Source organism: Myxine glutinosa, chromosome 3, assembly GCF_964187855.1.
Source record: "Myxine glutinosa chromosome 3, kmMyxGlut1.1, whole genome shotgun sequence".
Classification (NCBI taxonomy): Eukaryota; Metazoa; Chordata; class Myxini; order Myxiniformes; family Myxinidae; genus Myxine; species Myxine glutinosa.
In genome coordinates, this window is record NC_136263.1 from 1,630,076 (window position 1) to 1,649,318 (window position 19,243).

The window sequence follows — 19,243 nt, forward strand, 5'->3', positions numbered from 1 at the left end:
CTGCTCGCCAGAACCTGTGAGCTATTAGGGTAGGGGTGATGAAACAATCCACCCATAGCCGGCCTGTTGGGTGCTCTCTGGCTTTCTCCAGGAATGCTGTTATCTGCTCGTGAGTCTTCTCTCCCTCCTCTAAGAAGTCATGAAGAAGAGCAGACACAACCATACGGAAGGCTCGCATAGCCTTGGGCCAGGCCTTCCCGTTGAAGATGGATTTCAGGCCTCCAAATGATGCACCGACTAGCTCCTCCACACCTGTTGAATTCATCAGTTGTCCGATTGAGCCGATGAATGATATGAGAGTGTGCATCATCCCAGGTCTGAGAACCACTGATGACCATCGCTGCAGATCACTCCACTTGATCAGGCAAGCGATCACGTACAGCTGCATGTCAAACGTGATATGACTGTGGCTCATGCCAAGCTGCCTCAGTGATGTGTCGAAGTAGGCAATGGTACTGAGCACTGTATCAGGGTGGGCAGGGGGCGAGTCAAGCAGTGGTCCAAAGACACTTATCGTCTTCAGCTTTGGAGCACTGTCATCACCATTGCGATCTTGCACAACATTGTAGGCTGCCCAGTCCAGGGGAAGAGGGGAAGAGTGGAGCTGCGAGAGCCAAGCAGCATCCTTCTTCTGTGCTCTTGAAACACTCTGTTTGATGGCATCTTGGAAAGCATCAGTTCTTGGGACTTCTTTCAGAGCTGGTGGAGTCATCTTCTTGGGGCCTGTGTAATATTCAATGACAAAACTGCTCTTATGAGCTATACTAAGTTTCCCAGCTTCAAGCTTCGTCAGACGGGGTAGTTTCAGCAACATGACCTTACCACCAGGTGTGGCTCCTCCGGGGAACAGGAGACCTGCTGGACCTCAATATCTCAAAAACGATAGCAGCTAGCGAGATGGGGCTTAGTGCGTTGAACGTGCCAGGTTACGATCTGTTCAAATAAACACGAACATTGAAACTGTAGCTCAACATGAGAGTAGGGGCACTAACCGCGCAAAAAAATGTTGGGTGAAAAAAAATCCACGGCTTTTACATCCCTTTTTCACATGAAATTTTGATCGCAGGAAATTTTTATAAGAACACTCACGGAAAGCATATCTGTCTAAGTGTATTATGTCCAAATTTCATACAGATCCTTCAAATAGTCTGCTCACACGAAGCATTCAAACGGAGCAATAGAGCGAAACAGAAATTTCAGTGTCCCAGGCCTATGTTTGATAGGGTTAATGCTATTAATGCTAATTTTGCGAATTGCCCAACATATGCAAGTTAGCATCCGGCAGTTTCTAAGTGCTGGGGACCCATACTGTACATTTCTAACTTAAAACTTTGGGGTACTCAACATTTCCGGGTTCACAAGGGGGCTCTATAGGCTTGGCAAGTAGACTAACAGGTGAGTTCAATTCCAAAGTAAAGGAGAATCACCTGCTTGAAATCTAATTAGTTCTAACTAATTAGAATTAGTTCTAATAAAAGGTACCAATAATATTGTCCGGGCCATTTTAGGATTTCTGTGTGGAATAAGCGAAGATTTGGTGATGTTCTCACCTTTTTTTGTTTTGTTCCACTGAAAACCAAAGAAATACATTTGTGGAAACCAAAAGATTTTTTAATTTCAACAATTTTCTGGAATAAATGATGCATTATTTGAAAAACGTGCAAGGGTGCCAATATTTTTGGCCATGACTGTACCTTATAGAAAGAGACCTTTTCTATGCCCCCTGGCATTTTACACAAGAATCAGATTCGATTATGAACCATGTTCTTACGCAGAGCGTCGGTGCATCCGAAACAGTTTATACGGCTCGGGTTACAATCCTAGATGGGCCGCAAGTCCGACATAGGAAGTCATGCAGGAGTTTTTAATTTGTTCATCGTACAGGTGACCACCCATCTATTGTTTGCGAAGATCACCATGGGATCTTTAACGTCCACCAACTAATGCCGGAACATGGGACACCCAGGTTAACGTCCACCCAAGGGACGACACACACCTTGATGAATCACCTGCCTGTAAAACACCGGGATGACAGTTTATAGCTCGGTCGGGATTCGAACTCAGGCTCCACAGCTTTGAAGCAAGTACATGTAGGCCCCATGCTACCTGCCCTTTTATTCTGTAGGGATAATATAAACTCCCACAGTGTTGCTCCTGCAGAATATAAACGTTCCAATGCATCTCACGAGGTTTCTCCATAGCTTTCTCCATGAGGTTTCTCACCTTAAAAGGTACTGATCTCCACAAAACATTCCTTCAAGCTATTATTTCTCGAACACCGATGAGTTTATTTCTGACCTTGACAGGTAAGATTATGTTTATGTATACCCAGGTGTATGGTATTAATGGGTTTGGATGAAAGGCAGGAACTATATGACAAGGTAATTGCTATCATATAAAGATAATAAGGAATGTAATTATGGGGAAGGTTTTCTTTCCCTTTAAAAGATTTAATTACTGGAGAAGAGGAAGTCAGAATTGATACCTCGGGTGAAACAATTGATCACTTATTTTCAGGGGAATCAGAGCGCAGATGAAAACTTTGGTTAATAAGTGAAAAACAATCAAATTATCAATGGATGGAAACAAAAGGTATTTCAACAAGGTGGGTCTTTCAACAAGGTGGGTCTTTCAACAAGGTGGGTCTTTCAACAAGGTGGGTCTTTCACTGAGAGATTGGATGATGCATGAAATGGACTTCTGGAAAGGTAGTTTCAGCAGCAAAGGTGGATGGGTTTACACTGGAATGACATCGGTACCTAGGAGCGTTGGGGACGTTCGCAAGAATGGTGGGTAGTTGGGTACAGGTGTTTGCATACAGGTGTAGTGAATGTGAAGTCTGTGAGAGATGAATGTCTTGTCGGTGTCGAAGGTGCTTCATAGACAGGTGAAGCGAGGAATGAAATGTTGAGGTGCGCAGTCGGCCTGGATTTTACAGTTTAACCATGAGGGGGATACTCCAAACAAGTTTGGAGATCTCAGGAGATCTTTTCGGGGATGTCACGGTTCTTTCGAAGCTGTCCCGATCTTCACGCACGCTCGAAGTTGTCATTGTTCACAACTGTATTTTTGTCGAAACTGTATTTATCTTACGTGTGTGTACCAAAAAATTTAGAGTGTCCCAAGGAAGGTTCTCGGTGTTAATCTTTCGCACCTGTATAAAATAGTCGAGTATTTCATATCGCGTTATTTGCGGAATAGTTATTTAAGCTTCCTACCTTCACAAAGCCCGAAACAAGAGTGTGTCCACCCTCAGGAGAGCCGGGAAACAATATTTCTCCTCCCTCCAGACTAAACTCTCAAACCTGGCTCCCTCTTCCAAATCCTGGTGGCGTCTGGTCAAATCTGTTTCTGGTGTTTGTTCCCCCTCCGTCCCATCCCTTACCTGAAACAGCGACACAGCTGACTCCACACATGAAAAAGCTGAATGCCTCAACTCTGTGTTTGCCTCTAAATCTTGTGTCCCAAACCCATTTGTCTTTGTACCCACGGTACCCTGTCGTACCCAGCTGCTCCTGGACTCTGTGTCCTTTTCTTCTGACAAGGTGGAGAAGTTTCTTTCAACCCTCGACTCTGATTCTGCAACTGGACCTGACGGCATCAGCTCAGGGGTCCTAAAATCCTGCTCTGCCGCTCTTTCACTCCCTCCCTCTGTTCTATTCACCCTCTCTTTTGCTCAAGGTCATCTGCCATCAGCTTGGAAATCAGCCAACATCACCGCTTTACACAAAAAAGGTGCAAAAACAGATCCTTGCAACTACAGACCAATCAGCCTTCTCCCAATTATCAGCAAAGTCATGGAATCCATCATTGCTTTGGATGTCAAATCTTTCCTCTTCTCCAATGGCTTGATCTCTGAACATCAATTTGGTTTCAGACCAGGTCACTCTACTCTGGACATGCTGCTTCTGCTGTCTCAAGAATGGATGGAGGTCCTCAATGCCAAACAGGAAATTGGAACTGTCTCCCTTGACATATCATGTGCCTTCGATACGGTCTGGCACCCCGCTCTGCTCACCAAAATCTCCTCCCATGGTACCCAGGGAAATCTCCATGCATGGCAAGCGGACTTCCTCTCTAGACGTAGTCAACGTGTGGCCCTGAATGGGTTTCTCTTATCTCCCCTTCCTGTTCAGGCTGGAGTTCCCCAAGTCAGTGTTCTGGGCCCTGTGCTTTTTCTGGTCTTCACCAATGATCTCTCTGACTCTCTTGAAAATCCTCTCTACCTCTTTGCTGATGACTCCACTCCCTGCCGCTCCATTCCTCATCCCTCAGATCGGCAATCTGCAGCCTTCTCACTCTCTGCAGACCTGGACAAAATCACAGACTGGTCAAACAAGTGGAACATATCTTTCAATCCTGACAAATCTCACACTCTTACTATGTCTCTCCGAAAAGACCGACTGGACAACCCTCCCATCTACTTTCTGAACAATCCTCTCCAAGAAGTTGTGTCACTCAAGCTTTTGGGTCTCACTATCTGCCATGATCTTTCCTGGGAAAACCACATTTCCAATCTGGCCTACAAAGCCAGTCGCCGACTGGGCATCCTCCGTCGTGCGAAATCCTTCCTTGGCACACCTGAGCTCCTCACCACATACAAGGCTTTCATCTGCAGCTCAATGGAATACTGTTCTCCCTTCTGGGCAGGTGCTCCTACCTCACACCGAGCTCAGTTTCACGCTGTTGAAACCAAAGCTTTCAGAATTATTGGAATCTTCCACGATGAAGCCAACTCTGAGAGCCTTTCACTGACTCACTGCAGGCAGGTTGGTGGTCTTTCTGTCCTCTGCAGACTCCAATCCGGCCTTGCTCCCCCAGCTCTATCTGTTGAGGAGGGTTTGTCTTGACACTCTCTGCAGACCTGTACTTATTTTATCATTTGATCATATTGAGTAGTTTTGTAGATATTTTATAATTTTTTCGTATTTAGTCGGTTTATCGTTATTTTATAATTTGTTAATGTTGAGGAGGTTTGTAGATATTTTATAATTTCTTCATGTTGAGGAGGTTTGTAGATATTTTATAATTTGTTTATTTTGAGGAGGTTTGTCGTTATTTTATAATTTGTTAATATTGAGGAGGTTTGTAGATATTTTATAATTTGTTCATTTTGAGGAGGTTTGTAGATATTTTATAATTTGTTCATATTGAGTAGGTTTGTAGATATTTTATAATTTGTTCATATTGAGTAGGTTTGTAGATATTTTATAATTTCTTCATGTTGAGTAGGTTCGTAGTTATGTTATAATTTGTTCATTTTGAGTCGGTTTGTAGATATTTTATAATTTATTCATGTTGAGTAGGTTTGTAGTTATTTTATAATTTGTTCATGTTGAGTAGGTTTGTAGATATTTTATAATTTATTCATGTTGAGTAGGTTTGTAGATATTTTATAATTTGTTCATGTTGAGGAGGTTTGTAGATATTTTATAATTTGTTCATGTTGAGTAGGTTTGTAGATATTTTATAATTTGTTCATGTTGAGTAGGTTTGTAGATATTTTATAATTTGTTCATGTTGAGGAGGTTTGTAGATATGTTATAATTTGTTCATGTTGAGTAGGTTTGTAGATATTTTATAATTTGTTCATGTTGAGGAGGTTTGTAGATATTTTATAATTTGTTCATGTTGAGTAGGTTCGTAGTTATGTTATAATTTGTTCATGTTTAGTAGGTTTGTAGATATTTTATAATTTGTTCATGTTGAGGAGGTTTGTAGATATTTTATAATTTGTTCATGTTGAGTAGGTTTGTCATTATTTTATAATTTGTTCATGTTGAGGAGGTTTGTAGATATTTTATAATTTGTTCATGTTGAGTAGGTTCGTAGTTATGTTATAATTTGTTCATGTTTAGTAGGTTTGTAGATATTTTATAATTTGTTCATGTTGAGGAGGTTTGTAGATATTTTATAATTTGTTCATGTTGAGTAGGTTTGTAGATATTTTATAATTTGTTCATGTTGAGTAGGTTTGTAGATATTTTATAATTTATTCATGTTGAGGAGGTTTGTAGATATTTTATAATTTGTTCATGTTTAGTAGGTTTGTAGATATTTTATAATTTGTTCATGTTGAGTAGGTTTGTAGATATTTTATAATTTGTTCATGTTGAGTAGGTTTGTCGTTATTTTATAATTTGTTCATGTTGAGGAGGTTTGTAGATATTTTATAATTTGTTCATGTTGAGTAGGTTCGTAGTTATGTTATAATTTGTTCATGTTTAGTAGGTTTGTAGATATTTTATAATTTGTTCATGTTTAGTAGGTTTGTAGATATTTTATAATTTATTCATGTTGAGTAGGTTTGTAGATATTTTATAATTTGTTCATGTTGAGTAGGTTCGTAGTTATGTTATAATTTGTTCATGTTTAGTAGGTTTGTAGATATTTTATAATTTGTTCATGTTTAGTAGGTTTGTAGATATTTTATAATTTGTTCATGTTGAGGAGGTTTGTAGATATTTTATAATTTGTTCATGTTGAGTAGGTTCGTAGTTATGTTATAATTTGTTCATGTTTAGTAGGTTCGTAGTTATGTTATAATTTGTTCATGTTTAGTAGGTTTGTAGATATTTTATAATTTGTTCATGTTTAGTAGGTTTGTAGATATTTTATAATTTGTTCATGTTGAGTAGGTTCGTAGTTATGTTATAATTTGTTCATGTTTAGTAGGTTTGTAGATATTTTATAATTTGTTCATGTTGAGGAGGTTTGTAGATATTTTATAATTTGTTCATGTTGAGTAGGTTCGTAGTTATGTTATAATTTGTTCATGTTTAGTAGGTTTGTAGATATTTTATAATTTGTTCATGTTGAGTAGGTTTGTAGATATTTTATAATTTATTCATGTTGAGTAGGTTTGTAGATATTTTATAATTTGTTCATGTTGAGTAGGTTTGTAGATATTTTATAATTTATTCATGTTGAGTAGGTTTGTAGATATTTTATAATTTATTCATGTTGAGTAGGTTTGTAGTTATTTTATAATTTGTTCATGTTTAGTAGGCTTGTAGATATTTTATAATTTGTTCATGTTGAGTAGGTTTGTAGATATTTTATAATTTGTTCATGTTGAGTAGGTTCGTAGTTATGTTATAATTTGTTCATGTTTAGTAGGTTTGTAGATATTTTATAATTTGTTCATGTTTAGTAGGTTTGTAGATATTTTATAATTTGTTCATGTTTAGTAGGTTTGTAGATATTTTATAATTTGTTCATGTTGAGTAGGTTCGTAGTTATGTTATAATTTGTTCATGTTTAGTAGGTTTGTAGATATTTTATAATTTGTTCATGTTTAGTCGGTTTGTAGATATTTTATAATTTATTCATGTTGAGTAGGTTTGTAGATATTTTATAATTTGTTCATGTTGAGTAGGTTTGTAGATATTTTATAATTTGTTCATATTGAGTAGGCTTGTAGATATTTTATAATTTGTTCATGTTGAGTAGGTTTGTAGTTATTTTATAATTTGTTCATATTGAGTAGGTTTGTCGATATGTTATAATTTGTTCATGTTGAGTAGGTTGGTAGTTATTTTATAATTTGTTCATCTTGAGTAGGTTTGTAGATATTTTATAATTTGTTCATATTGAGTAGGCTTGTAGATATTTTATAATTTGTTCATGTTGAGTAGGTTTGTAGTTATTTTATAATTTGTTCATATTGAGTAGGTTTGTCGATATGTTATAATTTGTTCATGTTGAGTAGGTTGGTAGTTATTTTATAATTTGTTCATCTTGAGTAGGTTTGTAGCCGTTGATTCGGTTTCATGGCGATAATACAATTTGCTGTTCCTTACACAGGATCACATCTCGATGCCGATGAAAACAAGACTGAGGAGTTCCAAATCTTCCTTCGCTCCAACCTGAAGAGCTTGGCAGGAGAAACACCTGACCACGAGCTGCAATGGAGTTTCCTGGGCTCATTGTTCTTCTGTTGCACTGTTTTCACCACCATCGGTAATGGTGGTGATGTAACTTTTTTTTTTTTACCCTCACCAGAAAAGAGGGTATTGCATTTTAATCTGTTTGTACGTCTGTCTGTTTGTTTGTCTGCACAGAATAAGTATGCTTTTTCTTTTTTCTTTTTTACATCTGGTTATTCTATTTGTTTCTGCCATCTTTCTCTTATTTCATCACGGTTTGTAAAAGCCTGGTGTTGGTTTAACAGTTAAGGTCACTGGCTTGAGATCTTCGGGTCCTGATGTTAAGCCTCTGTTCATGCCGTTGAATTAACTTCAGGTGGGGTTGACTCACCCTGTCATCCTTCTGAGGTCGGCGAAATAAGTACCAGCTTACTTGAGTTAATACGTCATTCGGGTATCCTGCGTCGGAGTGGCGACCCATCCAGGGTTGTACTCCTCAGCCAATGAAACTGCTTAGGCAGCCCTATGTGCCTCATATCTTGAAAGGAATGGTTATACATGGTCAAGATTCATAAAAGAGCTGGAGCAGAATGGAAGGGAACAAATGGAGATGAGGATACACCAACAGCAGAGTAGAAGTGAGAGTGAGATCAAGGGGAGGGCAAGAAGGATACGTGGGGGCCAACAACCTGTCTGTGATGCAAAAGTAACAGGACTACATACTCAGGTTGATGGTGGAAGATCTTGAGGTTCTTGCTCTAAGCGGCAATAAGAAGGTGAAGGTGGGACGCAGGGGACGCATGGCCGCCAGCCGAGAGGGGAGAGCAGTGCTCCATCAAGCTGAGAATGAAGACATTGATATGGCAGATGGTGGAATCATTTCTGGGAGCTGCTGCCTGTTTGACAGATGACGTCATATGGCAGATGGTGGAATCATTTCTGGGAGCTGCTGCCTGTCTGACAGATGACGTCATATGGCAGATGGTGGAATCATTTCTGGGAGCTGCTGCCTGTTTGACAGATGACGTCATATGGCAGATGGTGGAATCATTTCTGGGAGCTGCTGCCTGTCTGACAGATGACGTCATATGGCAGATGGTGGAATCATTTCTGGGTGCTGCTGCCTGTCTGACAGATGACGTCATATGGCAGATGGTGGAATCATTTCTGGGTGTTGGTCTGTCTGACAGATGACGCCATATGGCAGATGGTGGAATCATTTCTGGGTGCTGCTGCCTGTCTGACAGATGACGTCATATGGCAGAGGGTGGAATCATTTCTGGGTGTTGCTGTCTGTCTGACAGATGACGTCATATGGTACATGGTGGAATCATTTCTGGGTGCTGCTGCCTGTTTGAAGGATGACGTCATATGGCAGATGGTGGAATCATTTCTGGGAGCTGCTGCCTGTTTGACAGATGACGTCATATGGCAGATGGTGGAATCATTTCTGGGAGGCATTAAAGTCGAGATTGGCAGCATTAAGTTGGGGCTTAATTTCTAATGTGACCATAAACTGTCACCCTGGTGTTTCACAGGTAAGACATTACATACAGTGACTTGGTGCATGTTCTTTGGAATGAAAGTTTGGTCCATCATTGTATGGTATTTGCTGCAGGTATATATTGAAGATTCCACCTGGTGTGTGTGTGTGTGTGTGTGTGTGCGCACGTGTGTGTGTGTGTGTGTGTGTGTGTGTGTGTGTGTGTGTGTGTGTGTGTGTGTGTGTGTGTGTGTGTGTGTGTGCGCGTGTGTGTGCGCGTGCATATTGGTCTTCAACTGTGCTGTTCGTTTTCCACCCTCTCTCCACACAACAGTTCCTTTTGTCCTGTTGCATCCTGGACCGTTCAGTGTACTAGTACGAGGGCTTCCACGAGCCTCGGGTGTGCATGCAAAAAATACCTCTTCGTACCATAAAAATATCTATCTCAACCCCCCCCCCCCCCCCCCCCCCCCAGCTAAACCCCAAGCTCCTGCCATAACCTGTCACTGCAACTTCAGTGGGGTAAACTGTATCATGTGCAGGTGTTGCGACCAAAACCTGTTCTTTCCAGACATTGCAACCACACGTGATGGAGCTTGGGGACCGAGTTGGAATAGTCCAATTCCAAGGGAGCCAATTCCAAATTCGAGAGCCATACTTGTCGAAAGGTCTTCAGTTTCAGCAATATTTAAGTCGTATGCACAATTCACAACATATAAATTAATGGGAATTTTATGAAATTGCATTTGTTGATATTAATCCATGAAATGAATAAGTTGATAAACATCAGATACTGTTTGCCAAAATGTTTGAAACCTGAGTTGAGCTCACCTTCAACTATAGCTGGGCTGAATTTGCTCGAATTGTCTGCATGAACATCCCATTGGTTGTGTGTTATCGCATGAACATCCCATTGGTTGTGTGTTATCCCATGATCATCCCAGTGGTTGTGTGTTATCCCATAATCTTGCCATTGGTTGTGTTATCGCATGAACATCCCATTGGTTGTGTGTTATCCCATGATCATCCCATTGGTTGTGTGTTATCACATGAACATCCCATTGGTTGTGTGTTATCCCATGATCATCCCATTGGTTGTGTGTTATCCCATGATCTTGCCATTGGTTGTGTTATCCCATGATCTTGCCATTGGTTGTGTTATCCCATGATCATCCCATTGGTTGTGTGTTATCCCATGATCATCCCATTGGTTGTGTGTTATCCCATGATCATCCCATTGGTTGTGTGTTGTCCCATGATCATCCCATTGGTTGTGTGTTATCCCATGATCTTGCCATTGGTTGTGTTATCCCATGATCTTGCCATTGGTTGTGTGTTATCCCATGATCATCCCATTGGTTGTGTGTTATCCCATGATCATCCCATTGGTTGTGTGTTATCCCATGATCATCCCATTGGTTGTGTGTTATCCCATGATCTTGCCATTGGTTGTGTTATCCCATGATCTTGCCATTGGTTGTGTGTTATCCCATGATCATCCCATTGGTTGTGTGTTGTCCCATGATCATCCCATTGGTTGTGTGTTATCCCATGATTATCCCATTGGTTGTGTGTTATCCCATGATCATCCCATTGGTTGTGTGTTATCCCATTATCATCCCATTGGTTGTGTGTTATCCCATGATCATCCCATTGGTTGTGTGTTATCGCATGATCATCCCATTGGTTGTCTGTTATCCCATGATCATCCCATTGGTTGTCTGTTATCCCATGATCATCCCATTGGTTGTGTGTTATCCCATGATCATCCCATTGGTTGTGTGTTATCCCATGATCATCCCATTGGTTGTGTGTTATCCCATGATCATCCCATTGGTTGTGTGTTATCCTATGATCATTCCATTGGTTGTGTGTTATCCCATGATCATTCCATTAGTTGTTTGTTATCCCATGATCGTCCCATTGGTTGTGTGTTATCCCATGATCATCCCATTGGTTGTGTGTTATCCCATGATCATCCCATTGGTTGTGTGTTATCCCATGATCATCTCATTGGTTGTGTGTTATCCCATGATCATCCCATTGGTTGTGTGTTATCCCATGATCATCCCATTGGTTGTGTGTTATCCCATTATCATCCCATTGGTTGTGTGTTATCCCATCATCATCCCATTGGTTGTGTGTTATCCCATCATCATCCCATTGGTTGTGTGTTGTTCCATGATCATCTCATTGGTTGTGTGTTATCCCATGATAATCCCATTGGTTGTGTGTTATCCCATGATCATCCCATTGGTTGTGTGTTATCCCATGATCATACCATTGGTTGTGTGTTATCCCATGATCATCCCATTGGTTGTGTGTTATCCCATGATCATCCCATTGGTTGTGTGTTATCTCATGATCATCCCATTGGTTGTGTGTTATCCCATGATCATCCCATTGGTTGTGTGTTATCCCATGATCATCCCATTGGTTGTGTGTTATCCCATTATCATCCCATTGGTTGTGTGTTATCCCATCATCATCCCATTGGTCAAACCTCATGAAGTTAGCGGTCTCTCGCACGTGTGTATCCGTTGTGCATCAGGGTACGGACACATTGCTCCCTCTACCAACCTGGGGAAGGTGGTGTGCATGCTCTACGCCACTATCGGTATCCCGCTCATGCTTCTGGTCCTCACGGATCTGGGAGACCTGTTCGCACGAGGTCTGACCTGCTGCTACACGTCCATCAAGCACCGTGCCACCGCCCCGCCCGGGAGTGATGGAGACGAGCATCGCAAGCTTGCACCGCCCGGCTCCGCGGACGGTCCGTTCACCAAACGGTCAGGAAGAAACGACTCCAAGAACGACGAGCAGCGAGCTGCCAGGACGACGGAGAACCCTCAAACGGGACCTAAACCCGAAGAATCGGCCGCGGGTACCGCAGGCAGCGAATGGGAATCAAAGACCCTCGATGTCCCCTTCAGCCTCATCTTCCTTATCGTATTTGCCTACCTGATGGTCGGTGCCTTCTTGTTACCATGTTGGGAAAAATGGGGATACCTGGATGCCTTCTACTTCTGCTTTGTAACCATGACAACCATAGGTCTTGGTGATATTGTACCAAAGCACCCAAACTTTTTCCTGCTCACCTCGGTCTACATAATCATCGGAATGGCGGTCATCTCGATGGCCTTCAAACTCACTCAAGAGCGGATCTACAACCTGTACAGCAAAGTGTTCAACAACAAAGAGAGAAAATGCAGGTTGGATGTCATCAAATAATGTGCTCCTTGGAAAACGAGTTCCGGGTTTCATGGAAAATTGAGGAGCTGTCGACCGAGGGTCTCAGTTGCGGCCTTGCTTGGTGATACTGACACTGAACATCGATACAGGGTGAAGTGCAATGGAAGGTCAATTCGATTGTTTTTAAAACATGGAATGGAAGGAAAATGCAAAAGCCATAAGTGATGAATCCATTTATATTCCAACATTATTTTGCAGAGACAAATATGAACGAGAAAGGAAAGTGTATAATGTAAAATGCTTCTAGTTAATGGGTAGTTGTGCTATTTTGTTTATTTACTAATGATTTTATGATCAGGATGCATGGTCGATCATCCTAATAATAATTATATGTCTGTGTCTGTAACAATCCTTCCCACCGATTGGCTGGACAGCTGCCCTGACTCCACCCACAATTGTCACTTTGATGTGTATTTAGGATACTTCACGAAGAATATAATTAATTTACGATTATTTATTAACACAATTAGGCCACTCATAATCACAAATTAAACAAGTACAGATACATTCAAAGTACACCGTCCCATGCCAAATAATTAAATATGCTGCAGCCCGGCAATACCGCAGTGCAGCTCATTGAGGCTGCATTGGGAGGGAGAGGTGTACACTAATTGATTGATTAATTGTATAATTAAAATCAATAAAAGATTATCACAAAATATTTTCATAATCAATTGGCTAATCGCATAACTAAACCACTAGTGCTTCATCCGAAGATGTATCTTTTAGAAATTTAATTAAATCAGTCATTTATAAATAATTAAATAATTAATTGATTACTCAATAAATAATTAATCGATTAATCAATAAATAATTAATAGATGAAATGATTAATCAATAAATCAAAAATATCCTTGATAGCCACATTACTTGGTCACTCATGTCCATATATTAGCTTCCCAGCTCAAAAGGTGCCTGAGATATTGGCCAAATGAGAAAGAAAATAAATAAATGATTAATAATGAAAATAAATAAATAATAATCATAAAAAAATTAAATTATTAATCAATTTGGTCAGAGAACACATAAACTACCACTATTTCATCAGAATCTGTAACTTAAAAAAAATAATTGTTTTTGGCATTAATCGAATAATTAAATAATTAATCGATTAATTGATTAATTAATAAATCAAAAATATCCTTTGCAGCCAAATCACCTGGTCATTGGCATGTCCAAATATCAGCTTCCTAACTCAAAAGTTGCCTGAGTTAATGGTCAGAAGAGAAAGGAAATTTGATTAATTAAATAAGTACTTAATTAATCGCTAATAATTAAATAACTCCTCAATTTATTGATTAATCAAAAAAAAAAATACCGTTTTTCACAAAGGACTTGCTCACTATTGTGCCGAAATTTCAGCTTCCTAGCTCAACGGATGGCTGAGATATCGTCCGGACAAACAAACAAGAAAGAAAACAAACAAACAAGAAAGAAAGAAAACAAGTACACATACATTCAAAGTACACCGCCCCCATGCCAAATAATGAAATATCCTACAGCGCGGCATTGCCGGGGCGCCTCCGGCGCCCGGCAATACCGCAGTGCACCTCATAGAGGCTGCATTGGGAGGAAGAGGTGTTCGCTAATTGATTGATTAATTGTATAATTAAAATCAATAAAAGATTATCACAAAATATTTTCTTAATCAATTGGCTAATAGCATAACTAAACCAGTAGTGCTTCATCCCAAGACCTATCTTTTAGAAATTTTATTAAATGTCATTAATAAAAAATTAAATAATTAATTGATTAATCAATAAATAATTAATCAATTAATCAATAAATAATTAAGCAATTAAATGATTAATCAATAAATCAAAAATATCCTTGATAGCCACATCACTTGGTCACTCATGTCCAAATATTAGCTTCCCAGCTCAAAAGGTGCCTGAGATATTGGCCAAATGAGAAAGAAAATAAATAAATGATTAATAATGAAAATAAATAAATAATAATCATAAAAAAATTAAATTATTAATCAATTTGGTCAGAGAACACATAAACCACCACCATTTCATCAGAATCTGTAACGTAAAAAAAAAAAAAATTCTTGTCATTAATCGAATAATTAAATAATTAATCGATTAATTGATTAATTAATAAATCAAAAATAGCATTTGCAGCCAAATCACCTGGTCATTGGCATGTCCAAATATCAGCTTCCTAACTCAAAAGGTGCCTGAGTTAATAATGGTCAGAAGAGAAAGGAAATTTAATTAATTAAATAAGTACTTCATTAAACGCTAATAATTAAATAACTCCTCAATTAATTGATTAATCAAAAAACAAAAAATACCGTTTTTGACAAAGGACTTGCTCACTATTGTGCCGAAATTTCAGCTTCCTAGCTCAAAGGATGGCTGAGATATCGTCCGGACAACCAAGGAAACAAGAAAACAAACAAGAAACCAGAGTGAAAACTGAGTACTCTCTTTCAGCGTGCGTCACTGCCAAGCCCCCTTCGGTGCCCGGCAATGACGATTTGCAATGCCTGGAGGTGGCATAGGAAAGGAGCGGTGTACAACAAGAAACCAGAGTGAAAACTGAGTACTCTCTTTCAGCGTGCGTCACTGCCGAGCCCCCTTCGGTGCCCGGCAATGACGATTTGCAATGCCTGGAGATGGCATAGGAAAGGAGCGGTGTACAACAACCAAGAAAACAAACAAACAGAGTGAAAACTGAGTACTCTCTTTCAGCGTGCGTCACTGCCGAGCCCCCTTCGGTGCCCGGCAATGACGATTTGCAATGCCTGGAGATGGCATAGGAAAGGAGCGGTGTACAACAACCAAGAAAACAAACAAACAGAGTGAAAACTGAGTACTCTCTTTCAGCGTGCGTCACTGCCGAGCCCCCTTTGGTGCCCAGCAATGACGATTTGCAATGCCTGGAGATGGCATAGGAAAGGAGCGGTGTACAACAACCAAGAAAACAAACAACCAGAGTGAAAACTGAGTACTCTCTTTCAGCGCGCGTCACTGCCGAGCCCCCTTCGGTGCCCAGCAATGACGATTTGCAATGCCTGGAGATGGCATAGGAAAGGAGCGGTGTACAAAAAGAAAGTGGGCCCCGTCAGAGAATTTATTTTGATATATCTCGGAATTAGAGGAGAAAAACATCATTTAAGAATAAGAATAAAAGTTTTAATGCAGTAAAACAGAAAAAAAATTACCAAAAAATTCCTGGATCCGGAATAATATCCTGAGCTTCACTAAAAACTAACCAATTCTTCCTTATCCCAAGGGAAATCATCCCACCAACTTTCATCCAAATCCGTTCAGAACTTTTCCAGATATCTTGTTCACGAACACACGAACACATACGCACACACACACATGGACGGACACGATCGAATGCGTTACTCCCTGGCGGGCGTAACTACAATGACACTCGGTAGAGCACACACCTCCGCCAGGCTGAACAGTTTACGTTTTGTATCCCACTGCTAGGCCGGATCTGGATTCGGACCTGAACCAAATCTAATCGCCTTGTTCTTGTCACCAAACCAACTCGTCCACCTAGTTTATTCATAACTCGTCCATAACTTATTTAAATATATGTTATATATCGCTTTTCACCCGATCTCTCAATGGTGAAGAATCATTAAAAAAAAATCAATAATACTCGCATCCGAATGTACATTCAGATCTTCACCAAAATCGAATCGAATCTATTTGTCCTTGTCACACACCCAACCGGTCCACCAAGTTTCGTCCAAATCCGTCCACAACATTTTGAGATATCCTGCTATGTATAGTTTTTGGCCCTATCTCCCAATGGTGAGGAATCACTCAAAAAATTATACTAGCCGGATCCGAATCCGGGTCTTCATCAATATTTAATCATTTTGTCCTTGTCAAACACACTACATCTCTGCCAAATTTCGTCTGAATCCGTCCACAACTTTTTGAGATATATTGTTCACAGACAGACAAACAAACAAACAAGAAATATGTCGTGCATACCACGATACTTGTGAAATCCCTAAAATAAGTTGTTGGCCTATGATGGCCTCAACAATAATTGGTGGTTCAATTCAGTGACCTGGTTTGCAAATCCTCTTAAAATTTCAAGTCAATCTGATGAGAATTGAGGACAATATAAATTTGTCCTATGTTGACCTTTTGGCCTATGTCGACCTCAAAAATACTTGGTAGTTGCATTCGATAACCAGATATGCAAGTCCTCTTCAAATTTCAAGTCAATCAGATGAAAATTGAGGATTTCAGAAATTTGGCCCATGTTGACCTTATGGCCTATGTTCACCTTTTGGCCTATGTTGACCTAAAATATAATTTCTGGTTGCATTCGGTGACCAGATTTGCAAATCGTTTTAAAATTTCAAGTCAATCGGATGAAAATTGAGCATTTTAGAAATTTGACAAGTTGGTGACCTTTTGCCTATGTTCACCGATTGACCTTTTGACCCCTAAACTAAAAGGCTTCTTGTTTATGACCAGCTCTACAATTTGGGAAGTTTCGTGAAGATCAGTTGAAATTGTAAGCTGTAGGCGAATGACAGACAAACAGAGACAGACAGACAGACAGAATGAAACATCGGTCAGAGACCGAGGACTTGCCGGATTGTACTTTTTTATCGGCCATTTTGGACAAATATGGCGGCCGAACCACGTGACCGATGACGTCATCATTACTTGTTTTCTAAATTAATTTATTCCTAGATTATGCTCAAGAAATTTCATCTTGATCGGATGAAGTTTTGTACTTGTCGAATTTTGAGATCATAATGGAGGCACCGATGACGTCATCATTAACATATTTTATTCCCCATGGAGAGTTCTTTACAATGAGCCATGTCTCAATTTTTTTCTATTCAGCACTTTCGGATATATCGAGGTGCAAAGTTTTTCGGTTTTCCCAAGATGGCGGCCGAACCACGTGACTGATGACGTAATCATTTTTTTTTTCTCCACCAGTTTATGCCGACATGGCGCTCAAGAAATTACATCTTGATTGGGTGAAGTTTTGTACTTGTCGAATTTTCGAATTATGACGTCATAATGGAGGCCTTGGGCCGAGAGAGTTAAAAATTGGGCACAGTCTATTCCAGGGCAAGACAAATATGTGTGTAAAGTTTGGCGATTCTATGTGCAACGATGTAGACGTAGTACTGCACACAAACACAGACAAACCAACCAATCAACATACTTGCTGGAATCTTTCCGGCAAGTAATAAAGCACAAGACCAACCAATATACTTGGAAAAATCTTGGATTTTCGCAAGTAAAAACAAGAAAGAAAGAAAGAAACTGGAGTGAAAACTGAGTACTCCCTTTCAGCACGCATCGTTTCCGGGGCCCTTCGGTGCCCGGCGATGACGTCATGCAGCGTTTGGAGATGGTATAGGAAAGGAGAGGTGTACAAGAACTACAAACCTACTCAACATGAAGAAATTATAAAATGAAATGCAAAACCTTTTAGTGTCAAAATCATCTTCAGGTTATGAATCATTTCTCCCATGTTTTTTTCATACAAATAAATGCACATTACCTGTAATCATGTTTAGTGCTCATTGTCATGTTATTGTCCACACAAATCATATAAACTAGAGGGATCGTTTCTGCGGTGACACACAAACATTGAAGCCATATAAATGTTCTTTTTTTCTTTTACAAAAGCAATAAAGTGTTGTGTGCAAATACTCAGAGGCCTTACAACTTGAACTACAGCAGATGTCTCCCATCTTATGTTCAGGTTTGGAAGATCATGTTCATCAAATGGTCTCACATAAAATCGGGGTGGCAGGATGGTCTCGGGGTGGCAGGATGGTCTCGGGGTGGGCACACCTGACCGAGCTGTCTAGCCTGGGTTTGAATCTTTGAGCACCTACAAACCGTCATCGTGGTGTCTCACAGGCAGGCGAGGCATCAATGTGTGCCATTCCTAGGATGGACGATAAGCGAGGCCTCGCACCTGCCCGAACGAGTTAGTAAGCGCTAAAGATGCCATAATGGTGTTCTTTGGGAGTGAGGAGTAGTCCAGGTATTGGGAGCAACATGAACAAGTTCCTGCCCGAAGCAGCATGGGGCACTGCATCAGCAGCGCAGCCGCTCCCTCAGCCAACAATGCTACTCACAGACAGCCTCGTGCTGCATACAAAAGAAGAAGAATCAAATATAATCAATATGGCCCTGTGACCCAACGTAGAAAAAGAGCACACCATGGGAACAGTTAATCCATGATGGAGTTGTTGGTGAAGCTACTGGGGATCATCTGGACCTCCAAAGCTGCAGTTGTACTTTTAAACAAAATCATTCAGTGCAAAGGTTTCCTCATCACTTATAAAGAGCCACTCGATAGCATGTGCCTCATCACTTATAAAGAGCCACTCGATAGCATGTGCCTCATCACTTATAAAGAGCCACTCGATAGCATGTGCCTCATCACTTATAAAGAGCCACTCCATAGCATGTGCCTCATCACTTATAAAGAGCCACTCGATAGCATGTCCCTCATCACTTATAAAGAGCCACTCGATAGCATGTGCCTCATCACTTATAAAGAGCCACTCGATAGCATGTGCCTCATCACTTATAAAGAGCCACTCGATAGCATGTGCCTCATCACTTATAAAGAGCCACTCGATAGCATGTGCCTCATCACTTATAAAGAGCCACTC

General features: G+C 40.2%; 2 protein-coding genes across 2 annotated transcripts in view; one reads left to right on the plus strand and one right to left on the minus strand.

Annotated features, from left to right (window-relative positions):
- KCNK18 (potassium two pore domain channel subfamily K member 18) overlaps positions 1-13,198 on the plus strand; it is a 68,230-nt gene extending 55,032 nt beyond the window's left edge. Inside the window, exons 3-4 of the mRNA XM_068111353.2 lie at positions 7,807-7,962; positions 11,903-13,198. Coding sequence (XP_067967454.2) covers positions 7,807-7,962; positions 11,903-12,582 — 836 coding nt within the window. The 3' untranslated portion in view covers positions 12,583-13,198. The remainder of the gene's footprint in view (positions 1-7,806; positions 7,963-11,902) is intronic.
- Positions 1-19,243, minus strand: part of PDCD11 (programmed cell death 11) — a 698,902-nt gene that overhangs the window by 308,786 nt on the left and 370,873 nt on the right. The window lies entirely within an intron of this gene.